At 41.9% G+C, this 14,857-nt stretch overlaps 1 protein-coding gene across 4 annotated transcripts in view; it reads left to right on the top strand.

The window, feature by feature from the left end:
• LOC139609708 (receptor tyrosine-protein kinase erbB-4-like) overlaps positions 1 to 14,857 on the top strand; it is a 218,413-nt gene that overhangs the window by 152,492 nt on the left and 51,064 nt on the right. For all 4 annotated transcript variants that reach the window (XM_071464587.1, XM_071464588.1, XM_071464586.1 and 1 more), the window contains exons 6-14: positions 1,332 to 1,450; positions 2,164 to 2,305; positions 2,971 to 3,084; positions 4,508 to 4,634; positions 5,073 to 5,146; positions 6,098 to 6,188; positions 7,240 to 7,445; positions 9,292 to 9,424; positions 14,423 to 14,516. In XM_071464587.1, coding sequence (XP_071320688.1) covers positions 1,332 to 1,450; positions 2,164 to 2,305; positions 2,971 to 3,084; positions 4,508 to 4,634; positions 5,073 to 5,146; positions 6,098 to 6,188; positions 7,240 to 7,445; positions 9,292 to 9,424; positions 14,423 to 14,516 — 1,100 coding nt within the window. The remainder of the gene's footprint in view (positions 1 to 1,331; positions 1,451 to 2,163; positions 2,306 to 2,970; positions 3,085 to 4,507; positions 4,635 to 5,072; positions 5,147 to 6,097; positions 6,189 to 7,239; positions 7,446 to 9,291; positions 9,425 to 14,422; positions 14,517 to 14,857) is intronic.

The raw sequence follows: 14,857 nt of genomic DNA, 5'->3' as shown, positions 1-14,857 counted from the left end.
ATAGATTTATATCATTCTTTTTTTGGGGGCTCATCTGTTTTTAGCTTTTTCTTCATATTAGATTGAACTCAAAGAAGGAGATCAGGGCCAAGTTTAAAATAACTAAACAAATCAATAAATGTTGAAATGAAATGCTGTTTATGTAATGTTTTACAGCATTTTATGCAACTGTGATGAGAGGAGAACTCTTATCAACAACATGGAAACAAAAAGGATGAAATGAAAATGAGCTAATATTTATCTAATGCTGCAGACACCAGCAGTAGCACAAAATTGTTAATACAATCAGAAACAACAGAAATACAACAGAGGGAGGAGGGCAACGAGAGAAATGTTAGTTCTCAGTATAATTACTGGATGTTTTGCTCATCTTGTAAAGACTGAGAGACAGACTGGCCTGTTTTTCTCAGACTAACACAGACTTACAGACTACAGAGCCTTGTTGTTTTTCTCGACTGCATCATTATGTTCCCAACACAGCAGATAGTGAGCACAGCAGTTTTTAATGCCTCATCTTCAAGCTCCTGCTGACTTGCTGGCTGATATATCTCCTACTGTCCCAGTAATGTGTGGGAGGCTCTTCTTTAGCACAAGTATTAGAGCAACTTCGATGCAATAGGTACGAGCCACATCCACAAGTTACAGCACTGTACTAATAATACTGACAAATACAGCTTCCTTTAAAGTCATTTAACGATAAATTGCAGGAAAAGCAGTAAATAGTTCCCCTGGTTACCACAAGAGTTGGCATAGCAACGAATAAAGCCAGGCTTTCAGGGAATTATCAGCACAGTTGGAAGGTGTCTTTGGCCAGTCGGCCCACTTGGCTGAAAACGCCCATTGTAAAACGCGGATATGGTGAGTCAGTGGAGTCCGGCGCTGTGGAAGTTTTTTTTCCAAACTTTATTTATCGAAGGGCAAACAACCTTAGCTCACTCCAGCGACATCCCACTTTACACCTGGGAGCTGCCAAGAGCTACAGTTTTTAGCTGCTAGTCACTGAGCTGGAGCTGGAGCAGTTGGCGGATAAGAGACTCGGTCAAGGGCACCACCAGAGCATTGTTGAGAGAGGAGATGGTGCTCCGTCTTTTTAAAGTCAGTCTGGGCATCTGATGCAGTGACCACGTGGTCACAAGCCCACTTGTCTGGCCTTTAGACTGCTGAAGCCCCTAATTCGTTTCTGCCTGAATTCCACATCAGACGATGTTTGCGTGCAGCTACAACGTGGGAGGAAGGCTGAGGGTGGTGGTATTGTCTCCGTTTATGAGTGTGGATGTGTGTGTATGTGTGTGTCAGACCTTTAAAATTCATTCTTTTCTCTTTCTGGGCAGTGACAAAGACGGTGTGTGCAGAGCAGTGTGACGGTCGATGCTTCGGGCCTTACGTCAGCGACTGCTGCCACCGCGAGTGTGCCGGCGGCTGCTCGGGCCCCAAGGACACGGACTGCTTCGTACGTCAGATTGCACACACACAAACACACACACACTGTCTCCCATTCCTTCATGCCTTCCATCTTCCACTTCTTCTCTTTTGTTTCCTTGCTCTCTCATTTCTACCTTCTGCACACATCCGAAGGCTGTCATGCATTTCTAAAACCATCCTCCATCCTGTGTGTCCACGTCTTTCATGCAACATCTGTTTATCTTCCTCCCCGCCCAAATATGATCCACTTTGTTTACCAGCTGATGAATTGTTTGTCATTTAACAGGGCTGTAAAAGGCTGCCACAGTGGCGCTCTTAGAAGAACAAATTGGTGATTCAGTACTCCAATTAATATCCTTTTTATCACCTCAAGTTCTTCCTGTTTCATGAACTTGTGCAGGACACACGCACACACACACACACCCACAGTGGGGATATTGTAGTTGTAATTCACAGGAAGGTTCATCCAATTCAATCACCGCCGTCTCAGCCTGTAGCCACAGACGACAAAACACTTAAGAGGATAACGGGAAAACATTTCACCATTTACATCATGGCTGTGGATCAATGGCTCCAATTTTTCTCCCATTTGGCGTTCAGAGAGACAAGGGACGGCAGCATGACGCACATGTCGCGACCAGACGTAAAAATGAAATGTTGCTGTAATACTCTTTCACTCACAGTGACTTATGTTTTACTCCGTGGGAAGTCTGACTGTGGCTGCTTATGTGTTTTCTGCAGGCGTGCACCAATTTCAACGACAGCGGAGCATGTGTGACCCAGTGCCCTCAGCCGTTTGTGTACAACCCCACGTCTTTCCAGTTAGAGCACAACCCCAGAGCCAAGTACACCTATGGAGCCTTTTGTGTCAAGAAATGTCCACGTAAGTCTGCTTCAAGTTGCAGCCACACAAAAATACACACCCACAGGGCTGCAAATAGATACAGACTTTAATTTAATAACTGTGATATTACCCTCTAATAACATAGATGCTCATAATGATGTTCATAATTAAGTTTTATAGCTTGTGCAGTGGTGTCCATTGAAGGAGCATTTATCCTCTGTCTATCCTGAAATGAGACTCCAGACAATTATTTAAAGTGAAGATAAATGACTCAAACATAAATAAATTGTGTATCTCAATCAACTAGCTGCTACACCATCTGTTTCAGCTTCTGGCAGCCAAAAAAAGGAAGAAAATCCCGCTTCTTGCTTTCATGGCTACAGAGTCAGAGTGCAGCGAGTAATTCTGCGAGCACGCATTGAAAGTCAAGCCACGTCAACAGATTGCATGTTCAAGTTCCACTGATCATCAAATGAGCGTGCGCCAGTTGTACTTTTCCACTGCTGCTACCAAGGACTAATTTGATTCATTACTTTTCCTGAGCAATGCAGCCCAATTAGACAATTAGTTTTGATCATTATACAGACGTGATTAAAATACACATTCTCACAATTAAAGGGGTTCATCGAGGAAATAATTAGATTTTCGTGGTTTTACATTATAATTCAAAACAAATACTAACATCCCTGCTGGGTTTTCTGCAGATAACTTTGTGGTGGACCACAGCTCCTGTGTTAGAGCTTGTCCCAGCAACAAGATGGAGGTGGAGGAGAACCGCATCAAGATGTGCATCCCCTGCACAGACATCTGTCCTAAAGGTAAAGCATGGGATAAAAGTTACAAAGTCTTCCTTTGAGAATTATTTCTGCAGCTGCATCTGCACATATCAGCATATTCTGTTGCTCCTCTTCACGCACGGTCAACTGTTTCTCCAGCCCGGTGCAACAGACATCACCAGACAATTGAATCTCCAAATTGCACTTTTTCAAAAGTTTGAAAAACTTGGTGCTCATGAATGATATTATACCATATTCCATTGAGAGGAAAGTGCAGTTCAGTACACACAGAAGAACAGTGCATAATGTGGAAGTTATATTCAGTGGATGAAAATCAGGTTTTATACAGATATTTTACCCACTCCCTTGCTTCCTCACTTCCTGGCTCACTGCACTGCATTTACTGTATGTACAAGAGCTTATGCAGTTAAACCATTTTAATCTAATAGATTTATGCTAACAGTGATGATACTGGATCAACAGTAGCCGGCAGGAATTACTTTAAAAGCTTTGTAGGAAATGTAATTTATTTTTTAACAGAGCCAGCTTAGCTTTCTTTATATTACACAAAATATACTTGCAGCGGATTTATTGATTCTAATGTACCCCCGAAAATATCAACATCGCCTTGATTTCATCCTATCGTCCTCATTCTCATCTTGTCTCTGCCTTTTGCATCTCTGCTGAGTATGCTCATTACATCCTGGACGATAAATATGACAATATGGCATCTATGAAGGTCACATGTTTGATCCTTGCAACAATAAACTTCCCAGTAATTACAACTCATTTTGCATGACAGCATCAGCTAAAAGCAGACAGCATGAACAGAGGATTAGCCCCTTCATCATATTGTTCTCACAAAGGTAACTGATCTGCCCTTTTTTCTGTGGAGGGAAGACACTAGTGTTTTCCTTCAGGCTCCACGTATGGGCAGTGGCATCCATTGATTGGCTAATCTCTTGATTACATCGTCACGCAGCAGGGAGGGGTTAATGAGGGATAGCCCGAGGAACTATGGGAAATGATAACAAATTAACATTTCAGATATGGAATTGGCTGGTATAAATCACTATCAAAAACTGGTTACACCACTTAATGCCAACCTTATTCATCATCCCCTCTGCCTCTGTCAGAAATACTTGGCTCACACTAGACCGCAAGTGTAATTAATGCAGATGTAATGAATTCATTATAGGGCAGAATGGGCTGTGGATTTGCCCATGCTTTCATCAAAGGAATCCCAATGCATGGAGAGGGGCCACGGCCTTGTCTATGCACCAAAAGCTGGGGCATATTTTCATAAAAGAGTATAAAGAATTAAAGTGACAAATAGCTAATTGCGGTTTCTTAAGATGAAGCCTCTACTGTACAAGGACACTTTGAATATACCAACTAAAGCAATAGAAATGTTCATTATTTCTGGATAGTATGCGATTGTGTGTGATTGCTTTTGTTTTGTCAGTGTGTGATGGCATAGGGACGGGCAGCCTGCAGACAGCTCAAACTGTGGATGCCAGCAATATTGATAAATTTGTCAACTGCACCAAAATCAACGGCAACCTCATCTTCCTCATTACCGGCATTAAAGGGTAAGTGGCAGCTTGGTACCTCAGGAAAGGATGGTTACTGAAATACAGCATTCAGTATGTAGTGCTCACACACAACTCCCCAGCAGATCAATACAGCCGTGCTTGTTCTGGACATCTAGGCGCCTGCAAACATCTAATCCAAAGGAATACTAACTGTATGAAAACACCAGCGTGAAACTAAGTGATGTATGGACGTAACCAAAGAGTTCTCAATATATCATAGTGTCAGAAGAAGTCTGGCTTAGTGAGGTGTGTGTGTTCTACTCAGTCAGTGTGCTCCATCTCTATTATTTCACATTTCGCAAAAGAAAAACAGACAAAAATATAGTATATGTATTGTGATTTTAAATCTAGTGCAGTAGTACAGCAGCGTTTGAATGTTGGTTTTGTTAAAGGTAGCATTCATTTTCCTTTGTGTCTGCTTTGTGTGTACTTCAGGGACATGTACCATGATATTGGACCTTTGGACCCTGAACGTCTCAATGCATTCCGCACTGTCAAAGAAATCACAGGTGAGGTCACTGCGTCACTGGGCTCATCTAAGAATAACTGACTGAACTATAGGGTATTATTATCTGATGTGTGTGTGTGTGTGTGTGTGTGTGTGTGAATTATTTGGCCCCTGAGGTCAGAAAAGAAAGCTTTACGAGAAAAGTGGAAAGCTGATTTTGCTTAAACTCTAAAAGGGAGTCTGGTGGATATTATTTTATTGTGTGTGCGTTTGTCTGATAGCTATAACTGCTTACAGTATGCAAAGATGTGTGTGTGTGTGAGTGCGCATGCTTGTGTGGGTATTTATTCATTAGCTATTAGAGGCCTTAAGGGATGAGCACTACCTCGTATACAAACCCTTTTGTCATATTAAACTGCGACTTGCAGTTGAGCCAAACATCTAATGGAGTGAAACTGCATTTTCATAATGAAAACCCGAGCAATAAGAAAGAGCAATGGCCATTCAATCCCAACCATTTCCTGCTCTATCCCTTTAATGTCATTTCCACAGACGCTGATTTGATATAATCTGTCATTAAAGGCAAGTGCAACCGGAGAAACTGTGCAGAATATTAAATCCAGTCCTTTTAATTAGCTTATATTGTCTTCTCTGAGCACTAAGAATGGGTTCTTGGTTGAACTTCACACATGCGGTGCAACTCCATGACCAAAAATTGCAGTGCTTTGCCCTTCGCTTTTTCCTTTTTTTTTTTTCTTTTTTTTTTTGATGTTACAAATTGATTCTTTTTATTTCATGGCTCATGATTCTTCCTTCATCAAATACTCACTGAACTCCTTTATCCTTTTCCTCTATCTCTTTTTCACCATTTCTGACTATAAAGATAGACTGGACATAATGTAATTTTTGGTCATTATCCATGAACTGTTTAAAGGAAAAAAAAAAAAGAATACTTAATATAATTTTCAGTAATCAGCACAGTCCTCAACCGGTTTGTCTGATGTGTCTTTAGGTTACCTCAACATCCAGTCTTGGCCTGAGGACATGACAGATCTGAGTGTTTTTTCCAGCCTGTCAACCATCGGAGGCAGATCTCTTTACAGGTATGTGCATTATGTCAGGCAGTTTTTCTTAAAGTGGTTCAAAAATGGATCAGCATGTGAAGACCAATTGCACAGGGTTCTGTTTAAGGTTGACCTCTTGGCCTCTTCTTCTATGGTGTGCATATAGGTACTGTAAGGGGGTAATGACTATGATTACAGAACAGTAGCACGCCTTACCGCTCATTAACATCAGAGAAGAAATTGTTATGTTCTACATCCTTTTGTACCTCTTTGAATTGAAATTGCTTTACGCGCAATTTCGTTCCACCTATATGCAGATGACATGCTCTTATTATGAGCTGTTGTTGTTCAGAAAGATCTTTGTCCTCTCCAGCTTTCTTGCCGTTTTCCGTGTGTGGATGCTAACCGTGGGAGCTAATGAGCGTGCTGCTCTGCACAGAGGCTCTGTGTTGACAACGGGTTCTTTGTTGACTAAAAAGTGGTAGTGATAGCGCTGGCAGTGTCAGAGGAGATCCCACCTTGTTTTCTAAATGCCAGCCATGAACATGTAGCTCAGCACTCTTTCATTTAGGGCTGGAGCAACATCCTTAATCATGTGCCTCATCTTCTTCATCTGTGCTGTATTTCTTTTCTTTCTCCTTTTCTATATCTCATCAACACCCCTTGTCTGCTTACGCTCCCTCTTGGTTTCTCCCTGTCCTTTGTCTCTCTTCTTCCTCCCAATTTTCTCACCCACACTTCGGTACATCCTATTTTTCTCTATTTCTCACCTCTTTGTCTCATGATCTTTCTCCTTTTCTCCCTCTACCTCCTCATCTACTCTTTATGCCTCTCCATCATCTTTTTTCATCCCGTCTCACCCTCTACTTTTCTCTGTTTCTCTGCTGCCCCTTTTCTGTCCTTTAAATCTTCCACTTCCTCTTTTCGCATCGTTTCTTTCTCACTTTTGTCCAAATCTTCCCCTGACTGTTTCTTTTAAATCCTTAATTCCTCCCTTCTCGCCCCTCTCTCTATCTCTGTCCCCACTTATTTCTTTTTTTCTCCTAATTTCATTCATCGTTTCTCTTCCCCTCTCTTTCTCCTCCTGCAGTGGAAGTGGTATTTCTCTGTTGATCCTGAAGCAGCGTTGGATCTCCTCCCTCCAGTTCCAGTCATTGGACGAGATCAGCGCCGGTAACGTCTACATCTTAAACAACAGCCGCCTGTGTTTCTACAACACCGTCAACTGGACGTCACTCTTCAGGACAACAAACCAGAAATCCCTCATCCGCAACAACCGAGATCCAAAGGAATGCAGTGAGTGGTGGTCATAGTTTAAGAGTTTAAGCAGTATTGCAACATCTTACACTTACTTGTGTGGTTTCGGTTAGACCCTTTAAATTATTGATATCAGAGTGGTTTATTTTTGAAAACCAAGGCACACCTCTTATTTAATTATATTAAATATATTAATTATTTCAGTGGATTAATTCACCAGTACTATCTGCAAAAAAAGTAAATAAATAACTGAATTAAAATGCAAAATCCACAAAAGCTGAGCTGCAAAAGAGAATCATCTCCAGTTCCCACTAATTGAAACCACAAAATATTTGCCACATTTGCCCAAATTAATTAAATTCAAACACTAAAAAAAATCTCCTAAGCGACAGAAAAACAGCCAAGCAAATTCACTTCTGTCACAGCCACGGAGCAGAAGATATACATCCAAGCAGGGCACAGTTTGCTGAAGACACATGCTGTAGTATAACTTTGGTTTTAAATGGAGCTCATCAAGGAAGATGTGTCATTGTTTTCGATTTGCACGATGCAAGATTTGCAAGATACACATTGATGATGCCGCTGCCTATTATGCAGGGAAAACCAGAGGACACTCTTACACACATAATCATTTAACTTAACATACATCCAGTGGAAAACCAAACACCTATTAAGTCTTCTTGGTCTCTTATTTTCTCTCCTATTAGCCCTCTAATTATTTTTCAAACATAGATCCCTCTGCATATTTGTGTAAATCCAGCTTCACCCCAGCCTCGCACACTGACATGCCTGTTTCCAAGGCGACGGTATCACAGGCGTCTCTTGCTCCCTGGCCTTGGCCATGAAAGCCCTTATTCAGCTCCCTGAGAGGAAAGTGCTTGATGCGTCATGCACAGCGGTGGATTAAGCTCACTGTTGGCCACAGGGAAGTGGATACCTGATGAACCATGAATAGTCTACGTGTGGTTTAGCTGCAGATGGTGGAAACTGACCTCAAAGGGCCCCTCAGTGACAAGAAAATAAAAGTCCCATTATTCATCAGTAAACATGTTTCTTGATCTTATTTATATTTGTTACACTTTGATGAATGCACATGTGTGGTTTCCAGTAAAGCTCACTGTGACAGAGATCAGCAGAAAAGACACACGTGGGCCACTGTAGTTTTTTTTAGCCCCGCCAGCCTGCGGTTGATATCATTAGCCAGTTAATGAGAGTGCCGTGTGTGTGTGTGTGTGTGTGTGTGTTAGAGATCAATCGATGGGCCTTACACAGGCCTCTTCATTAGGCTCAACCCCCTGTCTACTGCTGATTGTTTGGCTGTTGACAAAAGGTTCGGCCCCCACCGGGCAACACTCCTGGGGACGTGGGTGTCACTCACCGCATGGAGGACACGCCGAGTCCAATGACCAGCATCGATTATTGTGGTTTGACTACGGGAAAAAAGGGGCTTAGGCTTCTGGTTGGGGAGGTCTTTAATGGCAGAGGTGTGAGGAATACCAATGTTAACTCACACAGCTGGGCAGCCCCCAGGCGAGACCGACACACACACACACACACACACACACACACACACATACACACACACCCACACACATACAAATGTGCAGAAACATGCTGGGAAACACATGCAGGCACAGACACCAACACTAACATATTTCTAGAGACACACATACACACACTTCCAATCTATTACTCAATATGCCAACAATAAAGCATGAGTAGATAAGTTTTGTGCTTGAATTGAATTATTATGTGTGGGTGTGTATCTGCAGGCTACTGTGTTGTGCATCTGTGGATGTATGTGTGCACATGTAAGCACGTGTGTGAGTGTATTTGCTCATTAATTTTGTAATTCTTAATTTATTTTCCTCCTTTCTCTCCACAGTTCAGCAGCGGATGGTGTGTGACCAGATGTGTTCGGACGATGGTTGCTGGGGGCCAGGGCCAGACCAGTGTCTTTCCTGTCGATATTTCAGACGAGGCCGCACCTGCGTCAAGTCCTGCAACCTCTTTGACGGGTGAGTAAACCACCATTTGATGCCTTCTGAACAAATGTTTAACAAGTGTCAAGTAGTACATTTGAGCTGATCTGACACAAATCTTTAAAACTCAAACCCAAAAAAGAGCATTTTCCTTAATGGCACATCAGTATAGTTTCAGGAGACTGCATTAATTCCCTTGCAAACAGCCACACATGACAAGTGGAGGATATAAAATCAATTTCAACAGCTTTGATGCATGAGAATGAAGTCAAAACATCCTCAAGGGCTCTGGAGGAGGAGAGTCTAATTGCCAATTGGCGTGAATATAATGAGATGAACCAATAAGGGATTTCACACTGTGAACAGTTAACGTGAACAGTTAAAGGAACATTTGGCTGCGTGTTAACATCCTTTGTCCAAAATCAATTTGAATATATTGTTGAAGTATTATATTTAATTAGAAATTGCCCATTTGGGCTGACAGACATGAGTGTTTACTGCTCTGAACTGGGAAATGACTGACATTTGCGACAAAGGCCCTTACAATCCTCTGATGTTCTGTTTTCAGTGTGAATAATTGCATTCAGGTCATTGCTTTCCGCTGCCAAGAGGCACATCAAAAAGATCACTGCCAGCTCACCTGGGGAGAAACACTTCTTTGTAGATGTAGTTTCCAGCCTTTTGTGCTCCTCTTGAATGAATGAGGAGATGTTGTCAATCGCAACACTTGAAAGCATCCATCTAAAATAAGACTGCACCGGCAGCATCTTCCACGAGATGAATGCGACTTCTCCTGCGAGCAGTGATGTCAAGCTAGTGTTTTCCCCAGGTGTGTGTGTGCGAGAGAGGGTGTATGAGAGCGAGCAACCCTCGGTCATGTTGACTTGTTGCCGGTCCTTTCCCTGGCGCTGTTTGTGGAAGGGAGGCTTTGAAGTTGCTGGGGAAAATAGCTCACAGCGAAGGCTTTGAAGAAGACTGACGAGGGAAAGGCGCGTGGCAGGATGCAGCTGGAGCACACTCGTCTCCTATACTGTAAATACAGTCAGTCACTGTGATGCATTATAAGTACTGGACAGTCTAACTTCTCGCTCTTTGTCATTGGCCTGACTGTGGAATCAAAATGTCTCTCACCAAAAGGTTTGCATGGTGTAACAAGTCACCATCTGTCAAACACCAGTGCTGTAAAAATGTATCTTTGGCTTCTTTTGAAACTGAAACCCTGGCTAACCTGTATTTCTCTCCCCTGGCAAACACTACATGCTTTCTGTCTCCCTCAAACCAGCACAAAACTTGATTTGTACTTCAAAAAAATCAACTTGTGTATTTGTTGCCTGGATGTTTAACTAGCTAAGTGTTAGTTGGACCTGATCCTACCAGACAAAACCAGACATAAAAGATGAAAGAAAGCAGTATATTAAAAAGTGAGTCAGAAGATCCCTGAAGCTTCAGACTTCAGAACATGATTATAAAACAGGTCTAGGTTCTATATTAATACTGTGAAACCATCAAAGCCTCAGTCCACAGAGAAATGCACACTGTTTTCTGTATTCAGAATCTGAGCCTTAAAATGAGCCGTCAGGACGTCTGCAGCTTTGTGATGTCACAACAAAGCAGTCACCACCCTCACCTGCGCCCCCAGCATGGCCCACCTGTACCTACCATTCAGCCAATCAAGAAGAGAGGCTCAGAGTCTTCTCTTCCAATTGGCTCACCAACCTGTTGTTGCTAGAGCTCCAGAGAGAAGCCTGAGAGAGGAGATGTAAAACTACATTAACATGGTTTTTGGTACCAAAAATATATTTGTATGGATGTCAAAACTTGAAATAAAACACCAGAAAAATGTAAAATATGGGACCTTTTAACATGAAGATACACGAAAAAGTATTACTGAAGTGCTTGAGCACAGTGGAAAGGGTAAAACATATAGATTTAGTAGCACCGTGAGCTCGAAAATATACATGTCGATCAGAAAGGGAGGACAAGTTCTTTTACTCTAGATGTGGTGTTTTTAGTGCAATAACTGTCACCAGTGATAAAATGGTAAACTTTATCTCAGGGTTTAGGAGTGGAGGCTGCTGCATGTTTGTCTAAATATAACATCACTCTAATGCAGTGCAGATAGAGAGAGAGAGAGAGACTGTTTCAGCAGTTTCCTATTTTACAAGACAGCGAAATAACAGACCATGCTTCAACACAGACAGCCGGGTTTCATCCGCCACCTTTCTTGGCATAAACTTTAAAAGTAATTCTGTCTTCACTTCAGTTAAGATAGAAAAACATCAGTTCCACTGAAACCTTTTGATTAACATTTAAAGCTTCGAGTCCTAGTTTGGTTTAATCGCCATCACTTTTGAGTGCGATGAGTATTTGTTCCTGTCAGCATTTAAACTGAACTGCCAGAGGAGTTTACCACCTATTTGTTGTTGTTCTTTGGGATGCAAATGAATTGCCTTTAAAGGAAAAAAACAAAAAAACATATGATATCATTATTATTCTTTGACCTTTGCCTCCAAGATTATTATATTATATTATATTATATACAAATTAAAATGAAATTACATCATTTAACTTGTTGAAAATGGAAGGTGACATATTTACACATTGCTAATGAGCAACCTGCTTGCTATGCTTATGAGTACTGAAGGCTGTGTTTCATGACAATATGGTATAACCTGTATAGAGATACATTTTACACATGTATGGAAGACACAGTATCATCATTGTAATTACTAAATACCTAACATGAATAATGGGTACCATGCCTACTGTTCTATACGGTTTTATGATATATGTGGAGATCTTAGGGTTAGTTACTATGTATGATTCTCGACTGTGTACAGTGTAGACTGGCTCAATATCTGCCTTTGTTGTATTGGACTGTGTATCTCTAAAGTATATAGTGTTAGCTCATTAAATATGTTTTCAGGTTGGCACTTTTAAACCTTAAGATTCCTCAGATCACCCCTCGTTATGTCTCCATTCTTAATGAGGAAAGGCACTAATTCCCTTCAGTTTATGCGTCTGTTGAATAAAACAAAGGAAGAGCAAAGAGGTGCGAGGGGGGAAAAGAAAACGTCTGAGATTATGTCTACTGGGGTCGGGGGAGGAAGCAGATTAGGGAGGCGTTGAAAGTGTTTAATTAAAAAAGTTGCTCTGGTGGGTTGGCCATGCTCTGGTTTCCGAGAGGTCTGAATGGTGGCCAAAGTCCTGCTTAAATTCCTGCAAAAAAAGGGCTAATCCCCCATCAGGCTATTCCCGGATGGGCCCTTGGCACACACTTCCAGCCGTGAAGGGGGCCAATCAGGAGTAACGGCTTTGACGGAATGGAAATGACCCTAGAGAGCACCGCTGCCGAGGTCTTTGTCTCTCACCCGTTCTCCTCCGTGTATGTTTTTTTTTTTTCTCATGCAATGAGAGAGATAATTCTCCACTGCCTGGGCCCTTTTTAAAGGATTCCCCTGGACTGAGCTTCCAGGAGAGAAATCTAATTTATTTTGAAACAAGGGGGAGAAAGACAATGGAAAAATGTAAAGAGAGCACTGGGAGTTTCCTTTGAATCCACTGAAAACATTATTAATAAAAGGACACGCTTTCAGACTGTATGTTTGCATGTTTGAGACAAACTGCTGTGAACATCACAAACCAAGACATTACAGCTCAGCAAAAGTGGAATCTGGGATTTAATCTTCATGTTTGTTGCGTGATATAATTGAACTCTGGAGTGTCAGATTGTCTCTTTTCTCTTTTGCAGCCTTTAAAACCACCAATGTCAGACTTTATTCTACAAAAAAAAAAAAAAAAAACCCGCAGGAGATATGAATTGCCCAGTGCAAGACCATATAAAAACAGCTCACAAGGAGGAATCTGTTGGATCTTTATTTCACCCCAGCAGCATCACATGCAAATACAAACAAAACACACACACGTAGGGTTCCTCATTACTCATTATCCCACCGCTGTGAGAAAGGGGGCTTGTTTGGAGCTGGGTGAATCCTCCTCTGAGGGTGTCTGTCCTCTGGATCAGCTGATCGATCCCTCTGATGTGAAAAGTGTTTCTGATGGGCAGCGGTTGTTATTGACAGCAGCCTGATCTGCTCACCAGACACTTCAAAAAAAAAAAGAGAAGATAAAGCGCTGATTCGGACACAAACAAGGGAGGAATTTATAGATCGGATGGATGCACGCGCACACAAACACATACATGTATACATTCAACAGTTTGGCCCGAGGCTCTGTGCAGCTTCTGTCAATGTAATTCCAGTGTACAAACCCAATATTGGGTCTTTTGTTTACCTCTATTCTTTTAGAAGTCTCACTGGAAAAACAAAACCATCATGAGCTACATGCATCTCTCTACCTATCTAAATAAAGGGTCTGATAGGACTTCTACCGGTTGCACAAACTGATTTGAGAACAGGATGAAAAGCACATTTCTTTGACTTAACTTTATTCTTTCTGTCCTCTTTGCTTGCCTTTCTTAACCTTTTCTCCTCTCATCTTCGCACACTCCCTCTGTTCCTCCCCCTTCACCCTATCCAAAGCAAATTTCAGTCCCTGCCCAGTCCCTGGCCTCTTTTGCCATCCTTATTTTCTCTCACTCCCTCCCACCAGCTCTCATCTTACTACCACTTCCCTCCACGCGTACCCTCATGTTTGCCCATGATTTAAAAAGCTGTTCATTATTCATGCGCCTTCTCTGTTAGCATATCGACCATACTAAGCCTTTAACTTGACCAAATAGTCCTAGGCAGCTCGCTGCCCTGCGTGCCCCTTTACCAGAGGGCATTCTACCAGTCAGTGCAAGTATGGATCTTGGAGATGGGCATGAGTAAATTAAGGTTTAACCTTGCTTTCTCGCTGGTGTATGACGTATTGGTTTAAAATCAAAAGCCTCCCATGTACAGCTTGTGCTGATATGCATGCAGCATACTTCAAAATCTTCCCCCAGCAGGCTCTTAATCAATATTTTAATGTGGGTACACTCTGAAATCTATAATACATGCATCTCTATCTCGATTTCCCTATCTCTATCAGGGAGCTGCGTGAATTTGCCAATGGATCTGTGTGTCTGGAGTGTGACAGCCAATGTGAGAAGATGGATGGGAACACTATGACATGTCTTGGCCAGGTAAGACACTCCTGAACTTACTTGAGACACCCTCAAACCCAGCTTTCTCTGGAGGTAGACTTTTCACTTTCAGATTAAAACCACTCCTCTCATTTTTCTGTGCAAGATAGTCTCATATCTTTTACGTGCTAAAGTGGGTTTCCAACTTATTCTGTGGGAGTCTGTTTTGCAGGATTTCAGAAGATATAAGTGCTGTGTTTGCAGAGGTGAATGGTAGGTTAATGGGAGGAATGATAAACTACTGTGGCTACTTTAGGAGGCATGCTTTTGGCAAGCACGTATACACACTTTCAAAACAGCAAAATGAGATTAGTTTCTGACCTTCCCAAATAGTCACTGTT

The sequence above is a fragment of the Trachinotus anak genome, unplaced genomic scaffold (genome assembly GCF_046630095.1).
Source record: "Trachinotus anak isolate AG129_WGS33_773 ecotype Australia unplaced genomic scaffold, CSIRO_AGI_Tana_v1 ptg000026l, whole genome shotgun sequence".
Classification (NCBI taxonomy): Eukaryota; Metazoa; Chordata; class Actinopteri; order Carangiformes; family Carangidae; genus Trachinotus; species Trachinotus anak.
Note: the sequence above shows the minus strand (reverse complement) of the source record. Positions and strands in the feature narration are given on the sequence as shown.